Raw genomic sequence first — 16688 nt, 5'->3', positions numbered from 1 at the left:
AATCTGGACTCCACTAAGGACCAGGTTGTCTCCTGCAACTTTAACAGTGACACACACTCTTCTACCTTCCATGCAGAGGCTGGCACTAGTGACAACTGTGAGAAACTCATTTCCTGGTATGGTAATGAATTTGGCTACAGAACCGAATGGTGGACCATACAATCCACATGGTCCTCAAGAGTAAGAGCCCTCTAGACCACCAGCCCCAGAAAGAGCAAAAGTAGGAGAGAGACCCTCAGCTTCTGGGGAGTCTTGCCACAACTCATCCCCCAACACAATAAGAATCTCCCAACCTCTATGTAGCTTCCAACTCAGAATGTCTGAAGTAGGGGAAGAAATTAGGGTGCCCTACCTTGTCATGTACCATCAATAAAGTATATATTACTCAGCCCAAAAAAAGGAAATAAATTGACAGAAGATTCAAATTTCCTTCACCATGGTAATAAAGACATAGGATATGAACACTCCCACCTAAACTATTCTGATGAAAGAAGAAAGAAACAGAATACACTAGTCCTAAAACTACATACAAAGACATAGATTCTGATCAAAACACTCTCCTACTCTGGATTTTTCTCAGAGCAAGTTTAATGTCTTTGTTTCTCAAGCTGTAAATGAAAGGGTTCATCAAAGGAACCACATTGGTATAAAAGAGAGAGGAGATTTTCCCCTCATCCATAGACCCAGCAGAAGATGGCTTAAGATACATAAATGCACCTGATCCAAAGAAGAGAGAAACTGCAATTATGTGGGAACTGCAGGTGCTGAAAGCTTTGGATCTGCCTTCAGTGGAGCTGATGCGCAGGATGCTAGAGAGGATGAAACCATAAGACACGAAGATGGTGACAGTGGGCACAATGATGTTGACGCCCACCACAATGAAAACCACCAGCTCATTCACATACGTGCTGGTGCAGGAGAGCTGGAGCAGAGGGAGGATGTCACAAAAATAATGGTTGATGGTGTTTGCATCACAGAAGGTCAGTCTCAGCATGCATCCTGTGTGGGCCATGGCACCTGAGAATGCCATCAAATATGAACCAAACATAAGGAGGGAACATACATTAGGGGACATGGCAACATTATACAAAAGTGGGTTATAGATGGCCACATAGCGATCATAGGCCATGGATGTCAGCACATAGCATTCAGAAATAACAAAAAAACAGAAAAAGTAAAGCTGGGTCATGCACCCCCTGTAGGAAATAATATTCTTCTTGGATGTGAAGTGAATCAGCATTTTAGGTGTAAACACAGAAGAATAACAGAAGTCTATGAAGGACAAATTGAAGAGGAAAAAGTACATGGGGGTATGGAGGTGTGAATTCAGCCTGATTAGAATGATCAAGCCCAAATTTCCCAACAGGGTGACCACATACATGAGTAGAAACAGGCAGAACAGGGGGAGCTGGAGATCTGGTAAGTCTGTGAGCCCCATCAGAATGAATTCAGTCACAAAAGAGGAGTTTGTAGGAGCCATTCTTCTCCAAGGGGATCTGTGAGCACAGGAAAAAAAAAAGGATTGCATTAGAGAAAAAGCCAGCTTTTCCCACAATATTTCATCCTACAAGAGGGGATATACACTGAGAATACCTGAGGCCTGAGACTAACGAAATCTGGACACAGAATATAGTCATTTATCCCTATCATGATACTGAGAAACACTACCTTCCCCTTTATTAGAGGTTTATAATCTAAATAGAGAAAGGGGCATCACAATTTAGCCTAAAGAGGGAAGTCCAGTCCTGCCACATGCAAACAGGACTGTTTGAGAAACCAGGGAAGAAGGGAGAAGGATGGACCAAAGCACAGCTGTCCTTCCCTGGACTCACCATTTCCTCCTTCACTTAAACCTCCCATCAAGTAAAATTGGAAGCAGAGTCACTCCAATCTGGTGTTGGTCTCTAATGCACGTTAGACTTGGTATGATGGGGACAAGAACAGTATATATATTAGAAAACTAAGCAACCAGAGTCTAGGACAGGTTAAGTTACTGACTCATGTCACAGAATAAAAGCCATAAATCAAAAAGAGTGAGAGCTCTATCCATGGAAAGGGAACTTCCTGACAGAGATACTGTATCCCTGTGCCCCTTAAGTCTCTGAATATCCCCTGATCTCCCCTTGAACAGATTATTGCTCACATGAACCTCCGAACTGCACAAAATGAAAAAGAAAGTTACATATCTTTGATCTCTGGATTTCCAACTCATAAGAGGGACATTCATATAAGTGGAATTCAAGAACTCACCCTCCTTTGCCCAGAATATCTCAGTGCTTCCTTATCATTGCTCTTTACCCCTGCAGTCCTGGAATGGTTATTTTAGGTTCTGAGGCCTTTAGTCCCTTTGATTCCAAAAGGATGTAGCATACACTCAATTTCAGATATGCCCTAGAAATCTTTCCAAACTACAGGTCATAATTTCTGATTATGACATTGGTTCTCTCATGCAACAGAGGAAAACAGTCTTTATTTTTACCTTATTTGCCATTTCTAAGATACAGATGATTGAAGGTGAGTTTAATGATACAATGTACGTGCTTATAAACACAGTAGAAGCTTGCTCAGTCTCTTCCCCTTGGGATTATTCCTGTGTGTAAAAGGGAAATAATAGGACTGTATATACACTCTAGACTGTGCATTTGTCTTTAGTTCCTTGGAGACTCAAAATTTACTCAAGTTTTCTCAACACTGTATGGATTGTCCATCTCCCAAGACAGAGCCAAAAATGAACTCCATTTTCCTTGTCTTCTTCGTCTCTGAAGGGAAATCTATTATACTGTTTATTTCCCTCTTTATTCCCATATCTTAAATGGAAAATATTCTGCAAAGATTCTGTATTCAGGATTCTTTATGTCTTTTCTTTCTTTTTTAATTTTTTCTTCTATTTAAATTCAATTAGCCAACATATAGTACATCATTATTTCAGATCTAGTTTTCAATAATTCATCAGTTGTATATAACCCCCAGGGCTCATCATATTGCCTGCTCTCCTTAATTCCCGTCACCCAGTTACTCCATTCCCCCACTGACCTCCCCTTCAGCAACCCTCAGTTTGTTGCCCAGAGTTCAGAGTCTCTCATGGCTTGTCTGTCTCCCTCTCTGATTGTTTCCCATTCAGTTTCCCCTCCTTCCCTTATGGTCCACTGTACTATTTCTTATATTCTACATATGAGTGAATCCACATAATTGTCTTTCTCTGATTGACTTATTTCATTTATAATAGTACCCTCCAGTTCCAACCACATCATTATAAATGGTGGGTGTCCATCCTTTCTGATGGCTGAATAATATTTCACTGTATAATGCCACATCTTCTTTGTCCATTCATCTACTGAAGGACATCTCAGCTCATTCCACAGTTTGGCTATTGTGGACATTGCTACCATGAACATCAGGGTGCAAGTGCCCCTTCATTTCACTACATCTGTGGGATGTAGGGTAGCTCTATTTTTAACATCTTGAGGAACCACCATACTGTTTTCCAGAGTGGCTGTACCAGTTTGCATTCCCACCAACAGTGTAAGACAATTCCCCTTTCTCCACATACTCACCAACATCTGCTGCTACCTGTATTGTTGATTTTATCTATTCTGGCACGTGTGAGGTTATAGCTCATTGTACTTTTGATTTGTATTTCCCTGATGACAAGCAATGTGGAGCATTTTTTTTTTCATGTGTCAGTTGGCCATTTATATGTCTTCTTTGGAGAAATGTTGGTTCATGTCTTTCTGCCCATTTATTGACTGGATCCTTTGTTTTTTATATGTTGAATTTGTAAAGTTCTTTATAGATCTTGGATACTAGCCCTTTATCTGATATGACATTTGCAAATATCTTCTCCCATTCCATAGGTTGCCTTTCAGTTTTGTTGACTGTTTGCTTTGTTATGCAGAAGGTTTTTATCTTGAAGTCCCAGTAGTTCATTTTTGCTTTGGTTTGCCTTGGCTCTTGAGATGTGTCCGGCAAGAAGTTGCTGCGGCTGAGCTCAAAGAGATTGCTGCCTGTATTCTCCTCTAGGATGTTGATGGATTCTTGTCTCACACTTAGGTCTTTCATCAATTTTGAGTTTCTCTTTGTGTATAGTGTAAGAGAATAGTCTAGTTTCATTCTTCTGCATATATCTGCCCAATTTTCTCAGCACCACTTATTGAAGAGACTTTTTTTTCCATTAGATATTCTTTCCTTCTTTGTTGAAGAGTAGTTGACCATAAAATTAAGGGTCTATTTCTGGGTTTTCTATTCTATTCCAGTGATCTATGTGTCTGATTTTGTGCCATACCATGCTGTCTTGATGATCGCAGTTTTTTAGAATAGCTTGCAGTCAGGCATTGTGAGGCCACTGGCTCTAGTTTTCTTTTTCAGCATTCCTTGGCTATTTGGGGTCTTTCTGGTTCTATACAAATCATAAGGTTATTTGTTCCAACTCTGTCAAAAATGTTTATGGTAGTTTGATAGATATTGCATTGAATCTATAGATTGCTCTTGGTAGTATGGGCATTTTCACAATATTTGTTCTTTTAATTTGTGACCATGGAATGTTTTTCCATTTCTTTGTGTCTTCCTCAATTTCTTTCAAAGTGTTCTGTAGTTTTTAGAGTACAGATCCTTTACCTATTTGGTTAGGTTTATTCCTAGGTATCTTATGGGTTTTGGTGAAATTGTTAAGTGGGACTGACTACTTAGTTTCTCTTACTTCAGTCTCATTGTTAGTGTATAGAAATGCAACTGATTTCTATGCATTGATTTTGTATCCTGACACATTGCCGAATTGTTTTATGAGTCCTAGCAATTTTGGGGTGGAGTCTTTTAAGTTCTCCACATACAGTATCATGTCATCTGCAAAGAGTGAGAATCTGACTTCTTTGCCAATTTGAATACATTTTATTTCTTGTTGTTGTCTGATTGCTGAGGCTAGGATTTTTAATACTATGATGAACAACAGTTATAAGAGTTGGCATCCCTGTCATGTTTCTGACCTTAAAGGGAAAAGCTCTCAGTTTTTCCCCATTGAGAATGATATTCACCATGGGCTTTTCATAGATGGTCTTTATGATATTGAGGTATGTTTCCTCTATCCCTATTCTTTGAAGAGTTTCAATCAAGAAAGGATGCTGTTTTGTCAAATAACCTTTCTGTGTCTACTGAGAGGATCATATGGTTCTTGTCCTTTCTTTTATCAATGTGATCTATCACATTGACTGTGAATGACTTGTGAATGAATTGACTTGTGAATGTTGAACCACCTTTGCATCCCAGGAATAAATCCCACTGGTCATGGTGAATAATCCTTTTAATATATTTGGATTTAATGTAATTGGATGCTGTTGGCTAGTATCTTGGTATTTTGACATGTGTGTTCATCAGGGGTATTAGTCTGTAATTCTCCTTTTCGATGGGATCTTTATCTGGTTTTGGGATCAAGGTAGTGTTGGCCTCATAGAATAAGATTTGAAGTTTTTCTTCCATTTCTACCTTTTTAAACTGCTTCAATAGAATTGGTATTATTTCTTCTTTAAAAATTTAGAAGAAGTCCCCTGGGAAGCCATCTGTCCCTGGGTTCCTGTTTGTTTGGGAGTTTTCTGATTACTGCTTCAATTTCCTTGCTGGTAATGGGTCTGCTCAGGTTTTCCATTTCTTCCTGTTTCAGTTTTGGTAATTTATAAGTCTCCAGGAATGCATCCATTTATTCCAGATTGCCCGAATTGTTGGCAGACAGCTGTTCATTATATGTTCTTAAAATCATTTGTATTTCCTTGGTGTTCATCTTAATCTCTCCTCTTTTAGTCATTATTTTATTAATTTGGGTCCTTTCTCTTTTCTTTTTGATAAGTCTGGCTAGCGGTTTATCTATCTTAGTTCTTTCAAAAAAACAAGCTCCTAGGTGCACTGGTCTGTTTTTTGTTTTTGTTTTTGTTTTTGATTTATTTATTTATTTTTAAATTAATTTTTATTGGTGTTCAATTTACCAACATACAGAAAAACACCCAGTGCTCATCCCGTCAAGTGTCCACCTCAGTGCCCGTCACCCATTCCCCTCCAACACCCGCCCTCCTCCCCTTCCACCACCCCTAGTTCGTTTCCCAGAGTTAGGAGTCTTTATGTTCTGTCTCCCTTCCTGATATTTCTCAACATTTCTTTTCCCTTCCTTTATATTCCCTTTCACTATTATTTACATTCCCCAAATGAATGAGAACATACACTATTTGTCCTTCTCCAATTGACTTATTTCACTCAGCATAATACCCTCCAGTTCCATCCACGTTGAAGCAAATGGTGGGTATTTGTCGTTTCTAACTGCTGAGTAATATTCCATTGTATACATAAACCACATCTTCTTTATCCATTCATCTTTCGATGTTGTGTTTTTTTGTTTGTTTGTTTTGGTAAAGATTTTATTTATTTATTCATGAGAGAGCCAGAGACATAGGCAGAGGGAGAAGCAGGCTCCTTGAAGGGAGCCTGATGTGGGACTCAATCCTGGAACTCCGGGATCATGCCCTGAGCTGAAGACAGATGCTTAGCCACTGAGCCACCTAGGCATCCCTGCACTGATCTGTTCTACTGGTCTTGTTTCCATTTCATTAATTTCTGCTCAAATCTTTATTTTTCTCTTCTGCTTTGTTTAGGATTTATTTGCTGTTCTTTCTCCAGCTCCTTCAGGTGTAAGTTTAGCTTGTGTATTTAAGATTTTTCTAATTATTTTAGAAAGGCCTATATTGAAATGTACTTCCCTCTTAGGACTGACTTTGCTGTATCTCAAAGGTTTGAGCAGTTAATGCTTTCATTTTCATTAGTTTGCATGAATCTTCTTAATTCTTCTTTAATCTCCTGGTTGACCAATTCATTCTTTAGTAGAATGCTCTTTAACTTCCACACTTTTGAGTTCCTTCTAATTGTCTCATGTGATTAAGTTCAAATCTCAAAGCATTGTGGTCTGAAAATTTGTAGAGAATAATCCCAATCTTTTGGTATTGGTTGAGACCTGATTTCTGACCCAGGATATTATCTATTCTGAAGAAAGTTTCATGTACAGTCAAGAAGAGTGCATATTCTGTTGCATTAGGTCGGAATGCTCTGTATATATCTGTGAAGTCCATCTGGTCCAGTGTATCATTCAAAGCTGTTGTTTCTTTGTTGATCTTCTGCTTCAATGATCTGTCCATTGCCATGCATGGGGTGTTGAAGTCCCCTACTATTAATGTATGATTATCTATGTGTTTCTTTACTTTGGTGATTAATTGGTTGATGTAATTGGCTGCTCCCAAATTAGGAGCATAAATTTTTACAATTGTTAGATCTTATTGTTGGATAGACCCTTTAGATATTATATAGTGTCTCTCCATGCTTACTACAGTCTTTGGTTTAAAATCTAATTAATTTGTCATGAGAATTGCTACCCCCAGCTTTCTTTTGAGGTCCATTTGCATGGCAAATGACTCTCCACCACTCCCCACCCTGCATTTTCAGTCTAAGGTGTTTTTAGGCCTAAAATGAGTGTCTGGTAGACAGGATATGGATGGGTCTTGTTCTTTTATATAATCTAATACCCTGTGTCTTTTAATTGGAGCATTTGCAGTCAGAGTAACTATTGAAAGATATTAATTTAGTGCCATTGTATTACCTGTACAGTCCTTGTTTTTGTAGATGGCCTCTGTTTCTTTCTGGACTATATTACTCTTGGGCTTCCTCTTTACTTACAGGATCCTCTTTAATACATCTTGCAGGACTGGCTTGGTGGTCACATATTCTTTTAGTTTCTGTCTGTCCTGGAAGCTCTTTACCTCTCCTTCCATTCTGAATGACAGCCTTCCTGGATAAAGTATTCTTGGCTGCATCTTTTTCTCATTTAGTACCCTGAATATATCATGCCAGCCCTTTTCTGGCCTGCTGGGTCTCTCTGAGAGGTCTGCTGTCAATTCGATATTTCTCTCTTTGTATGTTAAGAATCTCTTGTCTTGAGCTGCTCTCATGAAATTCTCTTTATCTCTGAAATTTGCAAGCTTCACTATTATATGTCAGGTTGTTGATCTATTGTTAATTGGTTTTGAGAGGGGTTCTCTCTACCTCTTGGATATGAATGCTTCCCCCCCGCCCAGCTTAGGGAAGTTTTCAGCTATGATTTGCTCAAAAATACCTCTGCCCCTCCCCACCACACACACACACTCAGGCACTCCAATTCTGATGTGGGTTCTTTTCATGGCATCACTATCTCTCAGAGCCTCTCCTTAGGGGCTATTAGTTGTTTATCTCTCTTTTTCTGAGCTTCCTTCTTTTCCATCAACTTGTCTTCTATATTACTTATTCTATCTTCTCCCTCATTTACCCTGGTGTTAGAGAATCCAATTTAGATGGCATCTCAGAGTATTTTTAATTTCAGCCTAATTAGTTCTCATTTCTGCACCACAAGATTCTCTAGAGTCTTTTATGCTTTTTTTTAAGCTCTTTAATTCCATCTCTGATATCTTACTTAAATGCATATTGATTAGATCTGTGCCAGAGAGTACTACCTCTGGTTCTTTCTTCTGTTGCAAGTTCCTCCTTCTAGTCATTTTGTCCAGAGAAGTATTGATGAACAAGTGAACTGAATCAATAATATCAAATGACCCAAGCAAAATACACACTAGACAAATTTTAAGAGATCAGAAAACAGAAAAGTAGAGAAAAAGACAAAGACAAAACAAAAACAAAAACAAAAAGGAAATAAAGGGGGAGGGGAGGGGGAGGGAGAATATAATCTCATAGAGTGTACAAAAGAGGGTGATCCACTTGGTTCTGAGTGTATTTTGGTCTCTGTTTTAGAAGACACTAAATTCCAAAATTATTTTAAAAAGAAGAACAAATATATATACAAAAATAAAATTGAATACAGCAAAAGGAAGCCAAAAATTAAGAATATATCTATAAAATGTAATTGTAAAAAAATAGTTATAAAAAGACTTAAAATCAAAGAGCTAATAAAATGAGTAACTAGTTGAAATACAAAAAAGAAAAAAAATGGAAAATTTTAAACTGAAAGATAAACAAATCATAAGAAAAAAAAATCAAGTTCTGAGTACCATCCTCCCTTAGCACTGGAGTTCTGTAGTCCTGTTTGGCCAGTAAACTTGCTGTTCACCTGCTCTTCTCGCTGGTCTTCTGGGGAAGGGCTTGCTGTGCTGATTCTTGGGTGTCTGCTCCTGAGTAGAGAGTGGAGTTGCACCATCCCTTCCCAGGGGACCAGGCTCAGTGTAAACCATTTGCACCTGAGACTTTGTTTCCTTGGAGCCTTCTAGACCTCTTTAGAGTGTGAAAATTAAAATGGCCACGCCCCGATCTCCAGCTCCAGAGTTCAAAGATCGTAATGTGTTCCAAACTCTACAGACTCCTATGGTGCCTTCCCACTCTGATCCTCCCATGGGAAGACAGAATGACGCTGATTTGTGCAATTTGCAGGGCTCCAGCAGGGAGAGCATTTGCCTGCTCCTTTGCACACCAACTCCACCCCTTCTGGGGAAAGCAAGGGTTGCTCCATTTCTGTCCATTGCAGGGCCCTGGCATGGAGAGTATTTGTCCAGTCAAGAGTGCACCCACTCTGCCTCTCCCAGAGGAAGATGGATGGATGCTGTGTTCTAATCTTTTGTAGGGACGCTACATGGAAAGCAGTCACCCCATCCCACCTCAGTTTGCAGTTTATGGGTGAACCCAGCTGAAAGCCACCTCTCAGGGCTCACTGACTTAAACCAGATTCCCTGCTCCGAGGTTTGGGAACTCTGCCAACTTAGGCACCTCTGTTCTTTCTGTGAATCTGGGGATCCTGAGACCGCACTATCCCACCTGGGACTCTTCCTCGTATCACTTTCTGGAAGCTGGCTTACAAAGGCTCCCCCCTTGTGCCATTTATCTTCTAATATATACCCTCTATTTCTCTTCACTTCACTCCTACCTTGCAAAAAGTGGTCACTTTTCTATTTCTATAAATCCAGCCATTCTTTTCTTCCATCTCAGGTTGAATTCACAGGTGTTCAGGATGATTTGATAGTTATCTAGCTAAATGAAAAGGACCAGATAAAACAAGGACCCCCCCCCCCCCACACTCTTTTGCCATTTTGCCTCATCCCCTCTCTATTTCTTTATCTGGAAGTTTTCAAGAGGGTGAATCTAATGTCTATTGTCTCTTTCCTGAGATATCTCTAAAATAATTTTAATGCCATATATTCTTCTAAAGTTTTTATTTTTTAAGATTTTATTTATTTATCTGAGAGAGAGAGAGAAAAAGAGAGAGGGAGGGAGGGAGGGAGAATGAACATGAGTAGGGGAGCAGCAGAGGAAGAGGAAGAAGCAGACTCCCTGCTGAGCAAGTAGCCCAATGCAGAGCTCAATCCCAGGACCTTGAGATCATGAGCTGAGCCAAAGTCAGACACTTAACTGAGTCACCCAGGCATCCCTGAAGTTTTTACTTCTAAACATCTACTGGATATTTGTACCTGACCATTCTGCTGGGACTTGTGTAACATTTCAGTAACTGAGGTCATCTATTTCTTCTCATCACACACACACAAAATAAATGGAGCTGTGCAGTTAGAGAATGTGTGTATGAATCCTACCTTCAGTCTTACTAATAATACCAGGGCCAAATTACTTTTCTTGTCTTCTGGTATCTTTGTAAAATAGAATGTAAAAATCAAAACAAAAATAAAACCCGACTTTTCATTAAGTTGTTATGTTGATTAAATGATAAAATGTAACCAAAATGGCTTGAACAGTACCTGTCCCATGATAGTCAACTAATTCCAGTTGTCATTTATATAAATTCCAAGAGATCCTCCATCATCACACTCATCAGACATCTTCTCCTTTAATTCATCTGTTCTCCAAAAATTATAACTTCTGTAAGAATAAACACCATTTTTGTCTTATTTGTTAAGCATATGATGTACAATATACACGTATATATGTATATAATACAGCATACATAGTAAGAACTCAAGTATTTCTGAAAATAATACTATACTCTGGTTGCAAACCTTTAGAATATTTCCCACAAATCCCACATGCTAAGCAATAGAGTCTACAACCAGTAGGGGCAAAGGCTTCCATTCCTTTTGCTCAGCCACCATACAAATTCAGGCAGTTTTTAGGTTTTAACTTAACTCTAATACTAACCTGTAGTGGCTCCTAACTATTTTCTAAAATCTTCACGTACATCCTTTCATTTAACCAGCCACACTGCTGCTAGAATGAGCTCTGAAAGCACATATCTGTCATTCTCTAACTCAAGAACTTTCAATTGTTCTCCAATTAACTTGGACAACTGAAAGTTTGTCAAAAATCTGCCTTAAAACTATGATTCAGCCTTAGTAAAACTAAAGAAAAAACTGAGTCAAAGTTATTTTTTTCTTTTGTCCTCTTCTTTACAGGATATAATTGAAAAATAACAATTTCATATATTTAAGATATATGACTTGGTTTTATAAGTGTAAAGACTCAAATAATTGCCACAATCAAATAAATCAAAATATCTATCACTTTATGTAGTCATTTCTTTCTGTCTGTCTTTCTTTCTTTCTTCTTCTTCTTCTTCTTCTTCTTCTTCTTCTTCTTCTTCTTCGTGGGAGAATTCTTCTTTTGTCTTTGGGAGAATATTTAAGACAACTCTTAGCAAATACCAAAATTTTAAAGTATGCAACAAAGTGCTGTTAACTATAGTGACATCAGTGTACATTAGATCTCCAGAACTTATTCATCTTGCATAAAGGAAACCTTATGCACCTTGACCAACACGTACAAGGATTCCCTGTTCTCCACAAACTCAACAATGCTTATCTATTGTCTTTTTGATAATGGACATTGTAACAGACATGAGGTGATATCTCATTAGGGTTTGCATTTGCATTTCCCTGGTGATCAGTGATATTGAGCATCTTTTCATATACTTGTTGGGCACTTCCAAGTTTTCTTTGGAGAAATATGTATTCAGGTCCTTTGCCCATTTTTAAATAAAGTTATTTGCTTTGTATTGTTGTTACTATTGAGTTTCAAGTGTTCCTTACATATTTTGGATATAACCTTTTATCAGATATATGGCTACGGACACTTCCATCCAATCCATAGGTTGCTTTTTCATTTTGCTGATTATTTCCTTTGCTCTAAAGAAGCTTTTTTAAAAAGAAATTTTATTTACTTATTTCAGAGAGAGAGAGAGAGAGAGTAGAGGAGCAGACTCCCTGAGCAGAGAGCTCAACATGGGGATCAATCCTTGAACCCTGATATCATGACTTCAGCTGCAGGCAAATGCTTAACCAAATCAGCCACCTGGGTGCCCTTAAAGAAACTTTTTATCTGATGTTATCTCACTTACCTATCTTTGTTTCTTTTGCCTTTGTTTTTGGTGTCATATTCAAGAAAATCTCCAATTTTATGCAAAAGGTTATATCTGGATTTTCTAATATATACCATTGGCCTCTATATTTATCTTATATTTATTTTTTATATTTGCTTTTATTGATGTTCAATTTGCCAACATATAGTATAACAACCAGTGCTCATCCCGTCAAGTGCCCTCCTCAGTGCCTGCCACCCAGTCACCCCCACCCACGGCCCACCTCCCTTTCCACCACCCCTTGTTCATTTCCCAGAGTTAGGAGTCTCTCATGTCTGTCTCTCTTTGGGTTTTTCAAGTACAGCTTTTCCTTATTCTCTTGAGGTAGTTTCCTTCTACTCTTAGTCTGTTGAAAATGTTGAAAATTTTTTATCATGAAAGAATGTTGATTTTGGTCCCATGCTTTTTAAAAATCAATTGACATGAATTGTGTGTATGTGTGTGTTTTCTTCATTTTATTAATGAGGTGTGTTATTTTGATTGATTTTTATATGTTGAACCACCCTTATATTGTAGGAAAAAATCGTGGTGTATAAATCTTTAAACATGCTGCTGAAATGGATTTGCTAGTGTTTCGTTGAGGATATTTGCATTGATGTTCATGAAGTATATTGGTCTATAGATTTCTTGCAGTGTCTGTTTGGCTTGGGTATCAGGGTAATGGTAGACTCAAAGACTGAGTTAGGAAGTGTCTCATATTCTTCAATTTTTGAAAAAGCTTAAGATGGATTGGTGTTAGTTCTTCCTCAAATATTTTGAAGAATTGACCAGTGAAGCCATGAGGTCCAGGACTTTATTTTCCTGGGAGATTTTTAATTACTGATTCAATATCCTTACTAGTCATAGATCTACTCAGATTTTCTATTTCTTCATGATTTAGTTATGGTAGGCTTTGAATTTCCAGAAGTTTATCAATTTTGTCTAGATTATCCAATTTGTTGGCATACACTCATTTATTACAATCCTTTTCATTTCAGTACAAGTGGTAGTAACATCCCTACTTTATTTCTGAATTTTTTTCTTTGACATTTTTAAACTTTTTAACATTCCATGAAAACCGTCATATATCTACAAAAGTTGAGAGCATATTACAATTTACTATGCATAACCCATCACCAAGTTTCAAAAATTATCAACTCATAGCCAACCCTGTTCATCTCTACCACCATTACTTAACCCTCTCTACAGTGGAGTTCCTCTGGGGAAGAATGGAGATATCATATTTTAGAATGTATTTCCAAAAGATAAATATTTATTAAAATTCTAATAACAACATTATTTTACACCTAAATTAATATGAAAATACCTTAATGCTATCAAATGTCCATTAAGCACTTCAATATACTTGATTGTTGGGCTAGGATTTTAGCACAAATACACAGTATAAGTGTGAGGTACAGCTGTGTGATGTTAGTGGATATACTTGGTCCATTCTGAAAAACTTCTGCAATGTCCTTTTATCATAAATTATTTAAATTGAAGGAGCCTCGGTGCCCATCGAAAGATGAATGGATAAAGAAGCCGTGGTCTATGTATACAATGGAATATTCCTCAGCCATTAGAAACGACAAATACCCACCATTTGCTTCAACATGGATGGAACTGGAGAGTATTATGCTGAGTGAAGTAAGTCAATCGGAGAAGGACAAACATTATATGGTCTCATTCATTTGGGGAATATAAAAAATAATGAAAGGGATTAAAGGGGAAAGGAGAGAAAATGAGTGGGAAATATCAGTGAGGGTGACAGCACATGAGAGGCTCCTAACTCTGAGAAATGAAATAGGGATAGTGGAAAGGGAGGTGGGAGGGGGGAGGGGGTGACTGGGTGACAGGCACTGAGGGGGGCACTTGACGGGATGAGTACTGAGTAATATGCTATATGTTGGCAAATTAAACTCCAATAAAAAATTATTTAAATTGAAATTGGCTCAAATATAAGCCATAGCTCCCTTGGAGACTCTATAACCAAGCAACCGTGATAGTTCCACTCTGCATTTTTTAACTTGCTTTAGAGATACAAAAAGTCAAGGAAATGAGAAAAAAAAAATAATGTTCAACTTATCTCAGTCCCTCCAACAAATTGTAGCTATCAATTATGGAATAGGGGGAAATGTCGTATAGAACTGAAAGCTGAGGAGGGGTGAAAAACCTTTTCACACAGAAATAAGGTAGGCATTTTATTCTTTTTATTTATTTTTATTCCTTTCATTTATTGAGTCAGGAAATGCTCATGATCATGTAGTCTTATCAACAATATCTTGTTCTGAAGTGATTAATTTGAATCTTTTTTTTCCTTAGTCCACTTAGCTAAAGTCTTGTCATTTTTGTTGATTTTTCCAATAAACCAACTTTTGGCCTTATTAATTTTCTCTATAGTTTTTCTATTCTTTATTTTATTTATTTCTGCTCTAGTCTTTATTTCATTTTTCCTGTTACATATGTGCTTATTTTCATCTTCTTACTTTATTAAGTTGTGAAATAAATAAGGTCATCAATTTGAGATGCTTCTTGCTTTTTAATGTAAGCGTGCATAGCTATAAATTTCCACAGAAAATGCCACAGCTTTTTCTGCATCTCATGTGTTTTGCTATGTTGTGGCTTTGTTCTCACTCATATGTAAATATTCCCCAAATTCCATTGTGCTGTCTTCTTTGATCCATTGGTTTCTTTAAAAGAGTGTTGCTTAATATCCACAAATTTGTGCATTGTCCTGTTTTTATTCTGTGATTGATTTCTAGCTTAATTTCAACCTTCTCACTTAACCTTTGGGTTTTACAGCAGTCTTGTTAGCAGATGGAAGCACTGGCTTTCTCGCTGTGGGTAAAGTTTTGAATGCAGCTTATAAAGACTCTAATGAGGAAATATTCATGTCACTAGATTCATGATAATAGTAAAGAAAATTCTAGGGTCAGGAACAAGACAGGCTGTCCACTCTCACCACTGTTATTTAACATAGTACTTACTGGAACTCCTAGCCACAGCAATAAGACAACAACAAAAAAAGACATCCAAACTTGCAAGGAAGAAGTCAAGATTTCACTATTTGCAGATGACATAGTACTCTATAAAGAATACACACAGACGACAAAAAAAATTACTAGAACTGATACATAAATTTGGTTAAAGTTGCAGGATACAAAATCAATGTAGAGAAATCTGTTGCCTTTCTATATACCATTAATGAAAGCAGCATGAAGAGAAATCAAGGAATCAATCCCCTTTAGAATTGCACCATAAACCATAAGATAACATAGGAAAAACCTAACCAAGGAGGCAAAACATCTGCATTCTGAAAACTATAAAACACTGGTGAAAGAAATTAAAGATGACACAAAGAAATGGAGAAACATTTTAAGTTTCATTGATTGGAAGAAAACATCTGTTAAAATGTCTGTATCTATTTTTGCTACCGAAAGCAATTTAAACTTAATGCAATCTCACTCAAATTAACAACAGCATTTCACACAGAGCTAGAACAAATAATCCTAAAATCTGTATGGAACCAAAAAAGACTCTGAATAGCCAAAACAACCTTGAAAAAGAAAACCAAAGCTGGAGGCATCACAATTCCATACTTCAAATTATATTGCAAAGCCGCAGTGATCAAGACAGTATGGTATGGGCACAAGAACAGACACACAGATCAATGGAACACAATAGAGAACAGAGAAATAGACCCACAGCTATATGGTAAAAAAAACAAAAAAAAAAAACAGAAAATAGTCTTTTCAAAATATGATATTGGGAAAACTAAAGAGCTACATTCAAAAGAATGAAACTGGACCATTACTCTTTTTTTACACCATAAACAAACAAACAAACAAAAAAGTCAAAATGGATGAAATATCTAAATGAGAGACAGGCAACCATCAAAATCCTAGAGAACAGGTAGTAATGTCTTTGACAACAGCTATAGCAACTTCTTACAAGATATGTCTCCTGAGGCAGGGGAGACAAAAGCAAAAATGAACTGTTGGGACTTCATTAAGATAAATGGCTTCTGCACAGCAAAGGAAACAATCAACACAAGTAAAAGGCAACCTTCAGAATGGGAGAAGATATTTGCAATTAACATATGATAGGGTTAGTATCCAAAATATATAAAGAACTTACCAAACTCAAAACGCATAAAAACAAATAACCCAGTTTAAAAATGGACAAAGGATGGGACGCCTGTGTGGCTCAGTGGTTGAGCGTCTGCCTTCAGCTCAGGGCGTGATCCTGGGGTCCTGGGATTGAGTCCTACATTGGGCTCCCTATGAGGAGTCTGCTTCTCCCTCTGCCTATGTCTCTGCCTCTCTCTGTGTGTCTCTCATGAATAAAT

At 37.6% G+C, this 16688-nt stretch overlaps 1 protein-coding gene across 1 annotated transcript; it reads right to left on the bottom strand.

The window, feature by feature from the left end:
* Nucleotides 1-547: 547 nt before the first annotated feature.
* LOC112920186 (olfactory receptor 8B3-like) lies at nucleotides 548-1480 on the bottom strand. Its single transcript, XM_025998837.2, has one exon. It carries the CDS (start codon nucleotides 1478-1480, stop codon nucleotides 548-550), a length of 933 nt encoding a protein of 310 aa, XP_025854622.2.
* Nucleotides 1481-16688: the final 15208 nt, after the last annotated feature.

Source organism: Vulpes vulpes, chromosome 12 (genome assembly GCF_048418805.1).
Source record: "Vulpes vulpes isolate BD-2025 chromosome 12, VulVul3, whole genome shotgun sequence".
Classification (NCBI taxonomy): Eukaryota; Metazoa; Chordata; class Mammalia; order Carnivora; family Canidae; genus Vulpes; species Vulpes vulpes.
The sequence above is the reverse complement of the archived record's forward strand: the minus strand, read 5'-3'. Positions and strand labels throughout refer to the sequence as shown.

Excerpts from the sequence above, each read along its gene's own strand:
- LOC112920186 (XM_025998837.2), bottom strand. The coding sequence starts at position 1,480 with ATGGCTCCTACAAACTCCTCTTTTGTGACTGAATTCATTCTGATGGGG.